Raw genomic sequence first — 15,310 nt, forward strand, 5'->3', positions numbered from 1 at the left:
CATGCCTGCATGATATTTACACCATTTGTCCTTATCCACTTGCCGACAGTGACAATTAACACTAATAGAAAATATCATCGATGTTATGGACATCTTTCAAGCGAACACAATCGAGAAAACAGATACTTGGTGATCTCTTTCTCTTGTGAAACTACTTTACCACTCGCACTAGCAGTGTTGAAAATATCAAATATGAAATCTCAGTCTTACAAATTTTTTATATGTACGCATAATTATTTTTTTATATTTGCACATATATATATATATATATATATATATATATATATATATATATATATATATATATATATATATATATATATATATATATATATATATGTGCAAATATAAAAAAATAATTATGCGTACATATAAAAAATTTGTAAGACTGAGATTTCATATTATATATATATAAGAAAAATTGCCTACATATAATTAGAAGAGAATCTTAAGTGCAAACATATTAGAGCCTACTTATGTATCGAGTTTGTTGTACGTACTTATCATCAGGAATTGAAACATTAACTACCCAAACAACTATATATAGACCAACTGGGCTGTTAAGACTATATATCGAAGAACTAGCTACGTACTTCCAAGCTTATCCTGTTACCTACCTATTAACTAATCCTCATTATATTTTCTTATTTTTAACTGTTGTGTGTACTATGGACGGGAAGAAACTGGAATACAAAGGAGAGGAGGCTCTAAAGGAGCTTCAGAAGCTGACATCAGAAGCCGATAAAGTTCAATACGAGTTGCTGAAAGCAATCTTAACAAGGAACAATAAGACCGAATACCTTCAAAAGCATATGAAAGGATTCTCAATGAATGATGTATCGGTATTCAGGCAGAAGGTTCCAGTCATCACATACAAAGACATCTATCCTTATATTCAAAGGATAGCTAATGGTGAAGACTCTTCTCTGATCTCTGGTCACCCCATAACGGAGATGCTATGCAGGTCTATTCTCACCCCCCCCCCCCCCCCCCCCCCCACTACCCCCTCCCTTCCCTAGTTAGCGGACTTCTAACTTTTCTTTGTACTTGCAGCTCGGGAACATCTGGTGGTGAGCCTAAGCTAATGCCATCGATCGCAGAAGATCTTGACCGTCGAACTTTTGTCTATAACCTTATCATGCCAATAATGAACCAGTTAAGATTCTATTTTAATTAACTAACTTTCTTTTATGTTCCAATATTATTTCTCTACACTCAGGTGGAGGTAAGACTGTCTACATCTGATCTCTACCTTACCCCATCTGGTTATGGTATTTACTATTTAGGTATTTGATTGCATAAACGATGACATTCCCAAGCTTAATATAATATCATGATGACAGATATGTGACAGGCCTTGATGAAGGTAAGGCCATGTTTCTATATTTTGTTAAGTCGGAGATGTCAACTCCATGTGGTTTACCCGCTCGAACAGTTCTCACAAGTTATTACAAAAGCAAACACTTCAAGACTCGTACGCGTGACCTTTACAACGATCAAACAAGCCCAGACGAAGCCATTTTATGCGATGACAGCAACCAAAGCATGTACTGCCAGCTTTTAGCTGGGCTCATCCACCGCCAGCAAGTCATGCGGCTTGGAGCCGTATTTGCATCGGCTTTACTGCGTGCAATCTCCTTCCTTGAACGCAATTGGCTCAGTCTGTGCACCGATATCCGTACCAGTCAACTCAACCCTATGATCACCGATTCTGGTTGCCGCTCAGCCATGTCAGCAATGCTCAAGTTAGCAGACCCGAGTTTAGCAGATGAGATTGAAAACATTTGTAGCCGTCGATCATGGAAAGGAATAGTGTGCGACTTATGGCCTAAGGCTAAGTATATTGAGGCAGTGGTTACAGGGTCAATGTCCCAGTATATACCGGCTCTTGAGTACTACAGTAGAGGGAAGTTACCATTGGTGTGTACAATGTATGCTTCATCGGAGTGTTATTTTGGGGTAAACTTAAAACCTTTGTGTGATCCTGAAGATGTCGCTTTTACCCTCTTACCTAACATGGGTTACTATGAATTCATTCCCTTGGGTGAAAATGAGACATATGGAAATGATGACGAAGAGATCTCCACGGATACGCTTGTCAAATTGGTGGATGTTAAAGTTGGTTGCTATTATGAGTTGGTGGTCACAACATTTTCTGGTATGTTTCCCATGATTTAATTAACTTCTTGAACTTATGTATTGAATACAAGGCCAAATTAAAGAAAAACCATTATGTTTTAGGCAGTTTCACGGTTTATAATCACTACTACTTTTTTTTTTTAATTAACTAATTTGACATGTTATGTAACAAAGGTTTCACGGGTAAGTTGTTAACCATTGATTTTCCAAATTAACCATTTTATAACAGGTCAAAATGGTTAAACCGCAAAAATGTCCGAAACTTTTATGGTTTGCTTTAAAAAAAAAGTATAAGTGGTTACACTACAATACTGCCCCAAAATATAACGGTTTTTTTGTAATTAATTTGGCCTTTCATACAACTCACGAAAATAGTTGTTTTGTGGATCACTCAGGACTAAACCGATATCGTATTGGAGATGTGCTTCAAGTGACTGGATTTCATAACCGGACCCCACAATTTCGGTTCATTTGCAGGAGGAATGTCATTCTAAGCATTGACAATGACAAAACTAATGAAGAAGATCTGCATAAGAGCATCATGGCAGCAAAAAGACTTTTAGAACCCTACAATGCTCTACTTGTGGAATACACTAGCTATGCTGATACATCATCAGTGCCAGGACACTACGTCATATACTGGGAGATTAAACATTGCACACCCTCTGTCCTAGATAAGGTCACGTCTCCATTTGGCCCTAAGGTGCTTGAAGATTGTTGTATTGCAATGGAAGAAGATCTTGATTATATTTATAGGCGATGTCGTACTCATGATAAGTGTATTGGACCACTTGAGATTCGTGTTGTGAAGCCTGGCACTTTTGACTCCTTGATGGACCTGTTTATCAAACAGGGTGCATCCATTAATCAGTACAAAACTCCACGCTGCATCAAGTCTGAAGCTGCATTGAAGTTGCTTAACTCTAACATGAAGGCCTGCTTCTTTAGTCCACGGGATCCCACATGGAACCCTTGATTATCTAACTAATTTATAATAAACAGATTCTCCCTTTAGCTGGGGAAACAGAATGGGTAAGTTATATGACGCTTCACCCAGTTTTGTTTGAGTTAATAACTTTACTTATCTAGCTAATGATCTTTTCAAGGTGTTTCATCATCGAGGAAAAATATCATCTTCTATGTTCTTGATCATGTATGACCTAGGGAATGTTAAGATTAAAACTCTAGTTTCTATATAAACAGTCTGCTTCTTAAAATATAGGGGTCAAGATTACACGGCGAACATAAAACGAGCCTCGTTGAAAACCTTTGTTCGCTCATATCTCATCGATTTGATAAAAACTCGTCAATGTAACTTGTGAAGGCTAGCGACAGGATACGATGAGAAATTGTTAAAGGCACATACAACTAAAATATACAAATGTCAATCGAAGTCAGATAGTCGATAATAGAATCGGAATCAATAAAACTCAAATCAAAGAAAACGGAAATGATTATATTCGTACCTGGCAGTGGGTACACAGATTTGCATAATTAATTACGTAGTAGCATTATTTATTTATTTATTTATTAATTATTTTTTTATTTTATTATTATTTTTCCAAGGCAAATACAATATATTATTAAACTACTCCTAAATACACCTATGTTTCAGACGAGACTTGAACCTTCAACCTTAAGGAAGGATATCAAAACCTGATACCGTTGGACACCCACACATTAAACTTTATAAGATTCAATAGTTATATACGACTTCTAAAAAATTTAGAAAATAAAAATAAATAGAAATTTTAAAACCTATAAACGTAAAAAAAACACAACAAACAATTAAAAAACTAATTAACATAACGTTTTTGAGGTCGGCTTTGATCACTAAAATAATTTCAAGCTCTTTTTCGATCATGTGACTTGTGTATAGCGTTATTATTTTCATGTCACTACAAGAATAATGACCTTTAGTGGCGACAACCACCTTTAGTGGCGACATCTAACTTTCGCGTTCGATGTCGCCGCTAAAGGTGTTGCCACTAAAGGTTAAGGACCTCGATCCGCGTAAAAAGCTAACTTTAATCCCCATCTGTCGATCTGCTCCCTAAACCAACGCCTGGAAACGAATGTTGTACATGCTATTAGCGGCGATCTCAGTAGCGGCGACATGTTATCGCCGCTAATACTCGAAAATAATTTCCCTGGAGAACTTCCCTCCAGATGGTTGCCACTAAAACCTAGTGTCGCCCCCAATGCCCTTGCGTCGTTGCTAATACCTGTCGCCGCTAATGTGTGTCGCAGATGTAGGATTCTCTTCTCCCATTTCTTGTTTGTTGTCGCTCCTTTTGCTATCGTGATTTGGTAACATGTGTAATCCACATAGCACGTGGCCGGTTGTACTCATCACATACAATCTGCCACCATGGTTTTGTATGAAAGAGTCATCATTCATGTTGGCCTTATTGATTCCCGAACCTAAATCACATGGAAAGGACATGAATGCTTTCCTTAGGCCGTTAGTGGAAGAGCTTAAAGTTTTTGTGGCACTCAGGTGTACGTATTAAAGACGCAATGACAAGCATATTCTTCACGATGAAAGCTAAATTTTTATGGACAATAAACGACTTTCTCACGACAAGACATACAACATAACTCATAAAGTTGAATCAAGATACTTTGAAATTATATTAAAAATGTCCTTAAAAAATATATTTTCTATATAAATTGAAAATGATATTTTCTATATAATTTGTTGTCAATCACAAGACGTTTTGCATGCCTACAAAATGATAATTTTATGCATAATTTTAGACGATTGTAATTCCAGTTCTTTAGAACAGTATGCCTATAATAGTGTTGATTGTGATCAGGATCATGAATCATAAGTCCACTGTTATGTTCAATATATCTCGTGGTGGTTCTTTTATTTCATGGAAGAGTGAGAAACAATATGTTGTTCACTATCCATAGAAGTTAAGTATCATGCAATGTCATTAACTACTTGCAGTGGCGGAGACAAAATGGAACTCAACAGGTGTCCAATTTTTACTTAAAAAGTGAACACGGGCGATGTCGCTGGCCTATTCTAACTCCATCGATGGAGGTTGTGCAAAAACCTGTGTTTTTGCTTTTTTAAACATCTATTTTAAACATAGAAAGAATGAGAGAATGAGGATAAAGGGAGAAAGGAAAGAGCAAAAGGAAATTTCTGAATGTTTCAAATCTTGACCAGTAGGTTTCAAGACTAGATGATCATCTAATTAAAAAAATGAAAACACACACACACACACACACATATATATATATATATATATATATATATATATATATATATATATATATTGGATTTCAATTTTAGGAGGGATTCATGGAACCCACTAATTACATGTTGGTTCCGCCATGACTACTTGTGATTGTTTGGTGGCTACTTGTGGATATGAAGTTGATATTTCTCATCCTACTTTTTTATATTGTAACAATAAAAATGAGATACAAACTCTTTAAAATTCAATTTTTTTATAAGATGATCAATCATATTGAGATTAACCATCATTTTGCGTGTCATCATCTTGAACTTGGAGTTATAACATTGTCTTATATTACTATTTATTTGTAAATTGTTGATATTTTTTACCAAGAAAAATTCAATCACTTTTGATTGTTTTTTTGAAACAGTCCAAAAATCCAAGGTAAAAATTTCATTTTTATTATATTTAAAACACTATTGTAACTTTGTTTTAAACATTGAAAAACATTTAAATTAACATAATTATCAGAGCCAAATCCCATACATCATATGTTGCGGAAAAACATGGGTGTATGCGCTGCGATCGTCCCGAGCTCTTTCATTTGAAAACTGGAGTACCTGAAACATAAACTGAAAAAACCGTAAGCACAAAGCTTAGTGAGTTTCCCAAATACCGCATACCATACACCTAATCACATATAATGGGCCTCGTCCTGTCATCGGGCCCCGCCCGACATCGGACTATATCCGGCATCGGGTCCCACCCGGCATCGGGCCCCGCCTGGCATCGAGTTCTAGGTCTATTAGAGTTCTCGGTCTAGGACCGAAATCCCCTTAAGTTCCTTGTAATTGGACCGAAATCACATGTGATTTCGGTTAGGCTTTATATTGTTTTGTTTAGGTTTTGGGCTTGGGCTTGGTTATTAGGCCTAGGTATATATAGTGTTATTTAGGCTTGAAAATCAGTTAGAAGTGAGTAAGGGACGTTCTAGGGGCTGCCATATGCCAAGGACGTGAGTTTAGAGAGAACCAAGAGAGAACAGTGTGTAATCAACATCTTATGTACCCGACTATTGAATGATAATAGTGTGCATTGAAGATTAATTATCTTGTTCTTATTCATCTTATATCTTGCATCATTCACTTGATTGGGATTCCGCACCATCAAGTGAATCTGATTGATACATCAAAGCAATTTTGGGACTTACAAGTGGTATCAGAGCTTGGATCGGTAGCATTCGAGTCATTGCAAGATATTTTTAAGAGTTTTTCTTGGAAATTCTTGGTGTTTTTAATTTATTTTTAACGAATTTTTGGCCATTGTTCTTCATATTTTAGGCGTTTAGATCGAGTTTGGCATTAAAATATTGAAAATCCCGTGTTTTTGGCAAGTTTTGGGAATTTTAGGTCAAAATTTGCGAAATCTAGGCAGATTCCCTCGCATCTGGTCAAACCCTAGGCGGCCAACAGCATTTCCGGAGCTCAGCAGCGATTTCGGACGGATTCGGACATTCTCGGTCAGCAGCGAAGTCCTCGGCCTCGTTCACGGTGCGAAGTCCTCGTTTCCGGTCCGAAGATCTCGCATCGTTCTCGGATTTCATCGCGTTCTCGGTTCCTGTTCTTGGTTCGGATCCTCAACTTCTCGGTTCTACTTCTTCAGTTCGGATTTTAGACTTCTCTTCTCGGTCCGAGAATCCAGCCTCGCATTCTCGGCCACAATTTCGAAATTTCAACATTTTGACTTATTTTTGGTCAAAAAGCCATATTTTCGATCCAATAATTTTGTTTTCGGTCATAAAGCTTTGTTTTTGGTCAAAAAGTCACGTATTTGGTCAAATACTCTCGGTTTTGGTCTAGAAATTTTTGTTTTCGGTTTAGAAACTTTTGTTTTCGGTCAAGGTTATTCTTTTTGGACAAAGAATTTTGCCTTTCACCTTTGACTTTCAAAGTTGACTTTTGATTTTTAAATTTAACTTTTGACCTTCAATTTTGACCTTTGACTTTCAAGTTTGACTTTCTCGTTTAACTTTCAAGCTTTCAAGTTTGACTTTCATCTTTGACTTTCAATTTTGACTTTTAAGTTTGACTTTCGAGGTTTCAAGTCAAAGGGGATTTTTCTTGACTTCATAATCAGTTCTATTTTTGGTAAATTATTTTTTGTGAATAATGAGTTCATCAATCACAAAAGAGGTCAATGAAACTTCCTGTTCTCAAGCCCTTAGTGATACAATTAAATTATTTGTGATCAAACTGATATATTACATAGAGACAATGAGGACCTTAGGTATGAAGGATACACTCTCAGGAAGGGCCAAAAACCATTAAAAAAACCAATTAGAGGCCAAAACCAAGGACTTTAGAAAACTTCAAGAAGAATATAGCACAAAGTGTGAACGTTATGATTATGATCAAATGAAGATTGCCAGTCCAACTACTGAACTTGATGCATTAAAAGCTAAATATAAAGATGCTGAATTTAACTTTAAGAAATTTGACGTGTCAAGTGAGGTAGTTATGTCCATGATAGAAAAACAATTAAGATTTAAAGATAATCAGAATAAGGGTCTAGGGTATCATAGTGTTCCACCTCCCTTCAATGATAACTATACCCCGCCCCTTGAAACCAACGAGGTAGAGATACCTGCTTAATATGGCCAGCCTCTTATACCAGCTTCAGTTAAGACTGAACAATCTGGTTCAACTGAGAATATTGAGCTGAAGGATACTAATGCTTCTACCTCATGTGCAGAGCAGGTCAAAGTGCATGATGGGCATTAGCAGAACACAAATAATTCTTGTACAATTGATAATGATTCAAAAGCTCGTGATGAGGTGAACAATTCTAATGCTTCTACTTCATGTGCATATAAAGAAGTAGTGCAAGATGGGAGTAAGCAGAATAAAATCAATTTTGAGTCTGCTGAAAATGATTCAAAATCTTGTGATGTTGATACTCCCACTGTGGAAAAACCGAAGCCACAAAAGTCTGTTAAACAATCTGTTAAATGTTCTTGTGCTTGTTCTTGTGGAAGTCCCTTGAAACAAAATGCTTTTGGACAAGGACCAAGTCACAATCTCATCTATATGAAAAGACATGCTTGCTTTAACTGTGGGACTCCAGGTCACGTTGCCAGAAATTGTCCATATCGTGTATATGTTCCTTACTATGCACAAGGTTGGCAGAACGTGCCAAGAGGGAGATCTTTCAAAAGAAACTCTTCGAGGTCACGTTCAAACAATGGTGACTGGAATGCGAAAAAGGCCAAGAATCAAACTCCCAAGGACAAGAAGGGAATGTCGGCCAAGAAGCCAAATTCAAGAGATGGTCCAGTTAAACCAAGATCGGTTAGGTCAAAGACATCTCGGAGTTCGGTTTCAAGTTCTAAAGCGAGTGATAAGGCATCCATCAAATCAAACAAGAAATGGGTTAAAACCGACTATAGATGGGTACCAAAGGTTCATACTCCCAAGTCACCTAATGATTCTAACATTTCTTCATCTTTTGTGTGTGACAAACAGGATATGTCATGGGAGAGAGTACCTTGCATAGATGATAAAGGTCAACCCGGTTTTCAAAATGGACTGGGTTCCAAAGACCAACTAATCCCGCACTCTGTGCTGGAGCAGCTATGGAGGAATATCATCAGACTTTGGTTTGTTGATAATGGCTGTTCCAAGCACATGATAGGGGACATCTCTCAACTGTACAACATTCAATTTTTCCAACATTCTGAACTTTGTTTGAGAGTATGTGTCCTTTGCGAGAAAGGAAGAAAGGAAAGGATCACAAATGGGGTTTGTACTTAACGATGTGAAGAATTTTTTGATCTGTTTCGAGATTTAAATATGCGTGTTGTTCTCAGATCATCTGGATGCAACTTCCATTGGTGAATTACGGTTTTAGTTTTCTTCTCGATACTTCTAAGTTTTTCTTAAAATGATTGTTATGAAGACAATTTTTTTAATTTTTGCGCATTTATTTTATTTTCCTTCTTCCCCATGCATAAATTAAGGGGGAGAAATCAAAATACAAAAAATTAAAAAAAAAACTAAAATTAAAAATATGTGTCTTTCTTTGGTAGGTAGTTATTTTTGGGAAGTGATATAAAGTTTAGTGCTAAAGGGCAATTTGAAATTCGTGTAATGCACTGAAGCCAAATTGTCTAGACTCTGTGTTCAACGTGCTGGTAGGCACAAAGGATTCAAATGGACTAGACATGGATTGACAATGAAAGGACTTAATAGTGTGGACCAAGATAGTTTTATTTGGACTGACAATACGACGCTCGGGGAGATTGAGCAGTGAGATAAACATGAGAACCTGCGGGATACATTAAAGTAATATGTATCTAGAATTATGGCTCAACCTTTCCTCGATGTACGGACTTATGCCCTTAATTCTGGTACTAATAGGGCGACTGGTGGGGGGGTCTGATAAAGTAGGTCTGTAGGAAATTATTTTCTTGCTTTCTATCTGTCAGTCATATGTCGCCTCCTTTGTGTGATCGGAAGATCCGACCTGGAAAGCAACATATGCAACTCTATCTCTATGCATCTTCTTATCTATGCAATTCTTTCTATCTGTTAGTCATATGTTATCCCCTCTGCGTGATCGGAAGATCCGACCTGGGACACATCATATGCACCCTACTATCTCTTTAACCCTCTATCTATGTTAGTCATATGTTGTTCCCTCTGCGTGATTGGAAGACATCCGACCTGGGATACAACATATGCATTTCTATATCTTCTCTCTCTTAATGATTGAATACTCACCTAAAGTAAGGAGTTCTTTGGAAGTTCCTGATTACCGGGGTATGTCAGGAAGTGGGGAACACGTTCTAGTGCATCTAAAATTGAACCATTTAAAAGGTTGTCTGTAGATCTCCTTGCTGAATTTAAGTGGGTAACAATATCCTTGGTCGTCCTCAGTCAAATGGTATATTTAGGAATATCATTTAGGAATATATTCACAATGACTTGTCATTTAAAATCTGTCCAATTTGTCAGTATCCTTTATGTTTAAGTGGATCACAATATTGGTTATTGAACAGAGTTAAACATGCAGGTGTGTGCTGATAAACGATATTGGATTGCATGATAACTTTGATCCCAAAAGTCTTAAACTTTAGTTATTATTTTTGTTTTTGTTAAATTTGTTCATAGTTTTCCTCTATGCACAAATTTAGGGGGAGAAGTAAAAATTTAAAAAATCAAACAAAAATCAGAAAATTAAAAAAATAAAAAAAATGTTTATTTATGTTTTTATTTTTTTCAGAAAAATCAAAAATCCAAAAATATTTTATTTTTACTTTGAGTGTATTTTTAATTTTATTTTTTATCTCTTAGTTATTTTTATTGTGTGCTAAGTTTATTTTTATTTTTAATTTTTATCTCAAAGTTTTGTTTGTCTTAAAAAGCGAATTCAAAAGAAGAAGGGGCTCATGGAGACTATATCGGAATTTTCTGAGAAAGGAGAAGAAACTTGGAAAGGAGTTGATGGTCATTACACTTCACTCCATTTTCACAAGGAATTGAAGGATTGAAACTGTACAAAATGTCAATTAGACAGTTTCTTTCTAAGAATTGTCGTATTTAAGGAATTAAAAGTCTGAACCTGTACAAATTGTCAAATTGGTCTTGTCAGCTTTCTTTACCTAAGAACTGTCACGGCACCAGGGCGATTCACCCAACAGGGAAACGATTATCGCTGAACGTCTCGCCAAGGGCCAAGTTAACTTGCTTAACTTGAAAAAACTGTATTGAGATCTTTGATCTAGGATATATAGGGGCTAACATTAAACTAGCCATGACTAGTTCTCCGATACTCAACAAATCGCAGTGCGTTCCTCCGAGTTCACACAGATATTGTGAGTAGTCTCCTTCTAAGCCAAGGTTGGGTCCTTGAACAACTGTGGTGAGAAGGGTTTTTGTGACTCTGTGGTCCACTGGGACTTTTTAGTCATGATTACTTTTCAAGGCGCAACGGTGATCGTTAAAGAACATTCATTCGAAGGAACAAGAAGTGAACATCATCTTTCAACACCAAATCTTTCAACCCCAAAAGCAAGGTGAAGCTGTAATTGAAGATTATGTGACATATTGCATTGAAGCCTCCTCAATCAATTTGCTGCTATCTATGAACTTGTTGAAGTGATCCAGAAGAATCGGTCTCTCTGCTATTTTCTCTGAAGAATCTCAAAGCTGAAAGTGTTGATTTTCAAGAACCTTTACAAGAAGCCTCTACACCCAATGTGCGTTCAAAGTCAAATTCTTAGAAGGAAGTCCAACTACTAAAGATGAAGTTATTCATGAAGAAAATTCATATGTTCATCTTGAAGTTGTGAAGAAATTAAAGATTAGAGCTGAAAGCCAAAGATCAAGGAAGACTGAAAAGAAAAGAAAACAATAAACCAAGGGGGAGATTGTTAGGACTAAATTATGGTTTATTGTAAGTGAAAAGAAAGCTATAAACCAAGGGGGAGATTGTTAGGTCATAAATTGTGATTTATACTTTGTTTTTCATAAGCTATTAGAGTTCTCGGTCTAGGACCGAAATCCGCTTGAGTTCCTTGTAATTGGACCGAAATCACATGTGATTTCGGTTAGGCTTTATATTGTTTTGTTTAGGTTTTGGGCTTGGGCTTGGTTATTAGGCCTACGTATATATAGTGTTATTTAGGCTTGAAAATCAGTTAGAAGTGAGTAAGGGACATTCTAGAGGCTGCCATATGCCAAGGACGTGAGTTTAGAGAGAACCAAGAGAGAACAGTGTGTAATCAACATCTTATGTATCCGACTATTGAATGATAATAGTGTTCATTGAAGATTAATTATCTTGTTCTTATTCATCTTATATCTTGCATCATTCACTTGATAGAGATTCCGCACCATCAAGTGAATCTGATTGATACATCACAACAATTTTGGGACTTACAACCAACACTTCCAACACGTTGAGTTTCTTCCCCCAAACTCGACGAGTTGGCATTTAGAAATGATGTTTTATTTCCATAATTGACCTTCTAGATTTCGGATGATACATTATTTATTTATTTATTTTATTTTTTTGTCTAACAAAGTGTGTATTCCACGACAAGCTTTTTGTTTTTAGCTTTTAAGAAAAAAAACTGACAAAAAAAGAAAAAATCTATATTTGATAGTACGAGCTTAAAACTTTTATTTTAAATAAAAAAAAAACTTGAATGCAAAAACTAATTATTTAGAGTAAATTACACGAATGGTCGCTACCCCAAACCATAGGGACCATTCGTGTAATTTACTCAATTATTTAACAAAAAAACTCATATAAATATTAACAAAATGACTAAAATATTATTAAAATTATTTTCTTGTTTTCACCTTTTTATGTTTTTTTTTTGTTCTTTTAGCCTTCATTTCTCGTTGGTGTTTAGTTTTTTTCACTTTTTACGTGTTAATATTTATATATTCCGGTTATGAAAAATAAGTCTTTATCGACCATAATTTTGCTTTTCAAAAACATCGATACGAAAAAAACGTTGTAAAATAGTATGTTGTAATATTGATCACTATAGTGTACCCTTTTTATGTATGCATCAATATATTTATAGATTTTAGTAGGAGGGGGGGGGGGGGGGGGGAGGGAGGGAGGGGGAGGGGATTTCTATATAATTATATATGAAAACAATACAAAGTTAACCTATGAAAATATAAAAATAGTTATGGAGTATTTATAAAATTTAGAGTAAATTACTGAAATCATCCTCGTGGTTTGATTAAAATTATGCGTTTGGTTCCTAACTTTTATTTTTCAATCAGTCATTGTCCTTATGGTATATTTTGTTGCTATTTTAGTCCATTCCAGACTCAAAAAGACTATTATACCCTTCTTATTCCTTTTAGCTTTTCTTTTTATTCTTTTTTAGTTTATTAAATAAAAATCAATAAGACAATTTCAATTGTTCCCACACTTTTACCCCATCCCCTTTCAAATAGAGACTCCCATCGACTTGCTCACTACTCTCTATTGTCAGAGCTACTGCGAGAGGCGGTGACTCACCATTACATGAAAGTTGCGACTCCTACGCCTAATTCTTGAGTTTTAGTGTAACACCCGGAATCTAGAAGATTAATTGTGGAAATAAATCCCCTTTCCTAGGGACCAACACGACGAGTTGATGGTGGGAAACTCGACGTGTTGGAGGCTTTTGGTTCGCGCATTTTTATGAACCAACTCAGCGAGTTGGACGCTGATTGAGAAACCCTAATTTTTTTGGGTGTTGCACCCTATTTAAAGACCTTAAGTTCTTTGGTTGGCCTCCTTACCAGCCTCCTCTGTCCAGAAACCCTAAAATCGAGCCTTATCTTCCATTGTTGAGTGTGAGAGCTTGGGGAGAGCCTTGAGAGTTCATTTTTGGTGCTTGTTGAAGGAGCTAAGGAATTAGGAGTTGCTTGGCTTGAAGAAGAAGTCTTGGATCCAGAATCTCCGTCTAATTTGCCATGTTTTTTAGGTATCAAGCTCTCACCTTGCTTATTAGTTGCTTAGATCTCTTCTTGGGTTAGAGTTTATGCTTTTTAGCCATGGTTGGGTGGATGTTGGGGATTAGGATGTCCCAAATGATTATTCTTTCAGATCTAAGGTCTACATGAGCTCTTTTGGCATAAAGGTGCCAACTTTATGGATTTAAGGGCTTCATGCATTCATTAAGTCTTTCATTTATCCCTTTTTGAGCTTTTTTAGCTTTCCCTAGTCATACTTAAGCGTAAAGTTGGAAACTTTACGTGGCCATCTAGCCTTGTGGGGTCAGATCTGCATTTTGGGGTTTTGTCTTTGATGATTAAGTGCTTAATGGTTAAGCCCTCACTCTTTTAAGTCTAGGGTTTGGGTTTGGACCCATTTAGGTGGTTCCTAGGGGTAAAGTTGGAAACTTTACCCTTCTAGATCTCATATTGGTCGAGATTTGAGTTGTGGAGTTCTTGGAGTCGATAATGTTGACTTAATGTATTAAGATATGGGTTTCTAGCGAACTCGGCAAGTTTATGGATAAACTCGGCGATTTGGATCGGTTTTTCCTTGACTTTGCGGTTGTTAGAGGAACTCGGCGAGTTGAAGGATAAACTCGGCGAGTTGGGTCAACTCAGGTCGTTGACTTTGACTTTTGACTTTAGCCTTTGACCAAGTTATTCTAAGGGGGTATTTGAGGTAATCATAATTTTAATTAAGAAAACTATGGGCTTATGATAAGACCCATATGGGGATGGGCCCAATTTGGAAAAATTAGGCCATTAGTGGGCCTTTGTGGATCTTTTGGATTTGGGCCTCAGTTTTGGTTTATGATGGGTCAGGGGTAAAATGGTCATTTTACTCAAAGTAAGGATTATGGATTATAGCTTGGGACCCAATTGCTAATTAGGTGTGTTGTTGGTATTGATAGCTTGGGAAGCCGGTAGGGCAGCAGCTAAGGATTTCTTTCAGTGAGCTTCTGCATTCGAGGTGAATCTCCTCACTGTTCCATGGGTCGAAGGCACCAATGCTGACCCATTTTGGTTTATGTATTATAGGAAGACCCGAGGATAACCCGTGGCAGTGTGTATGAAAGACCAGGAGGCGGCTCCTGGCAAACTGTATGCAAGACTAGAGTCTGAACTCTAGCAGTTAATTAGTTAAGTAGTGTAGATTGTATGCTAATTGTCTTTGTGATGCTTACATGGAAGACCTGGAGGTGGCTCTTGGCACTTGTCTGTAAGACCCAGGGTTTTGGCCCCCGGCCTGACAAGGAATAATGGCACTTGTCTAACGAGGCGGCTCGTGGCATAATGGCAAGACTATGGATGGCACATAGCACCTTTACTGATTATGGTATATATATGCTAAGTATGGCTCATTGATATGAATGTTATTTATGGTTCGATTGGTATGTGTGGTATGTGGTATTTGGGGAACTCACTAAGCTTTGTGCTTACAGTTTGTGGTTTATGGATTCAAGTACTTCC

General features: G+C 36.7%; 1 protein-coding gene across 1 annotated transcript; it reads left to right on the forward strand.

Annotated features, from left to right (window-relative positions):
- Positions 1-482: 482 nt before the first annotated feature.
- GH3.9 (putative indole-3-acetic acid-amido synthetase GH3.9) lies at positions 483-3,356 on the forward strand. Its single transcript, XM_079067995.1, has 4 exons — positions 483-964; positions 1,054-1,155; positions 1,344-2,158; positions 2,535-3,356. The coding sequence occupies exons 1-4, from the start codon at positions 669-671 to the stop codon at positions 3,113-3,115; spliced, it is 1,794 nt and encodes a 597-aa protein (XP_078924121.1). The 5' UTR covers positions 483-668; the 3' UTR covers positions 3,116-3,356.
- Positions 3,357-15,310: the final 11,954 nt, after the last annotated feature.

This window comes from Lactuca virosa, chromosome 8 (assembly GCF_052849685.1).
Source record: "Lactuca virosa cultivar CGN04683 chromosome 8, Lactuca_virosa_CGN04683_v6, whole genome shotgun sequence".
Lineage (NCBI taxonomy): Eukaryota > Viridiplantae > Streptophyta > Magnoliopsida > Asterales > Asteraceae > Lactuca > Lactuca virosa.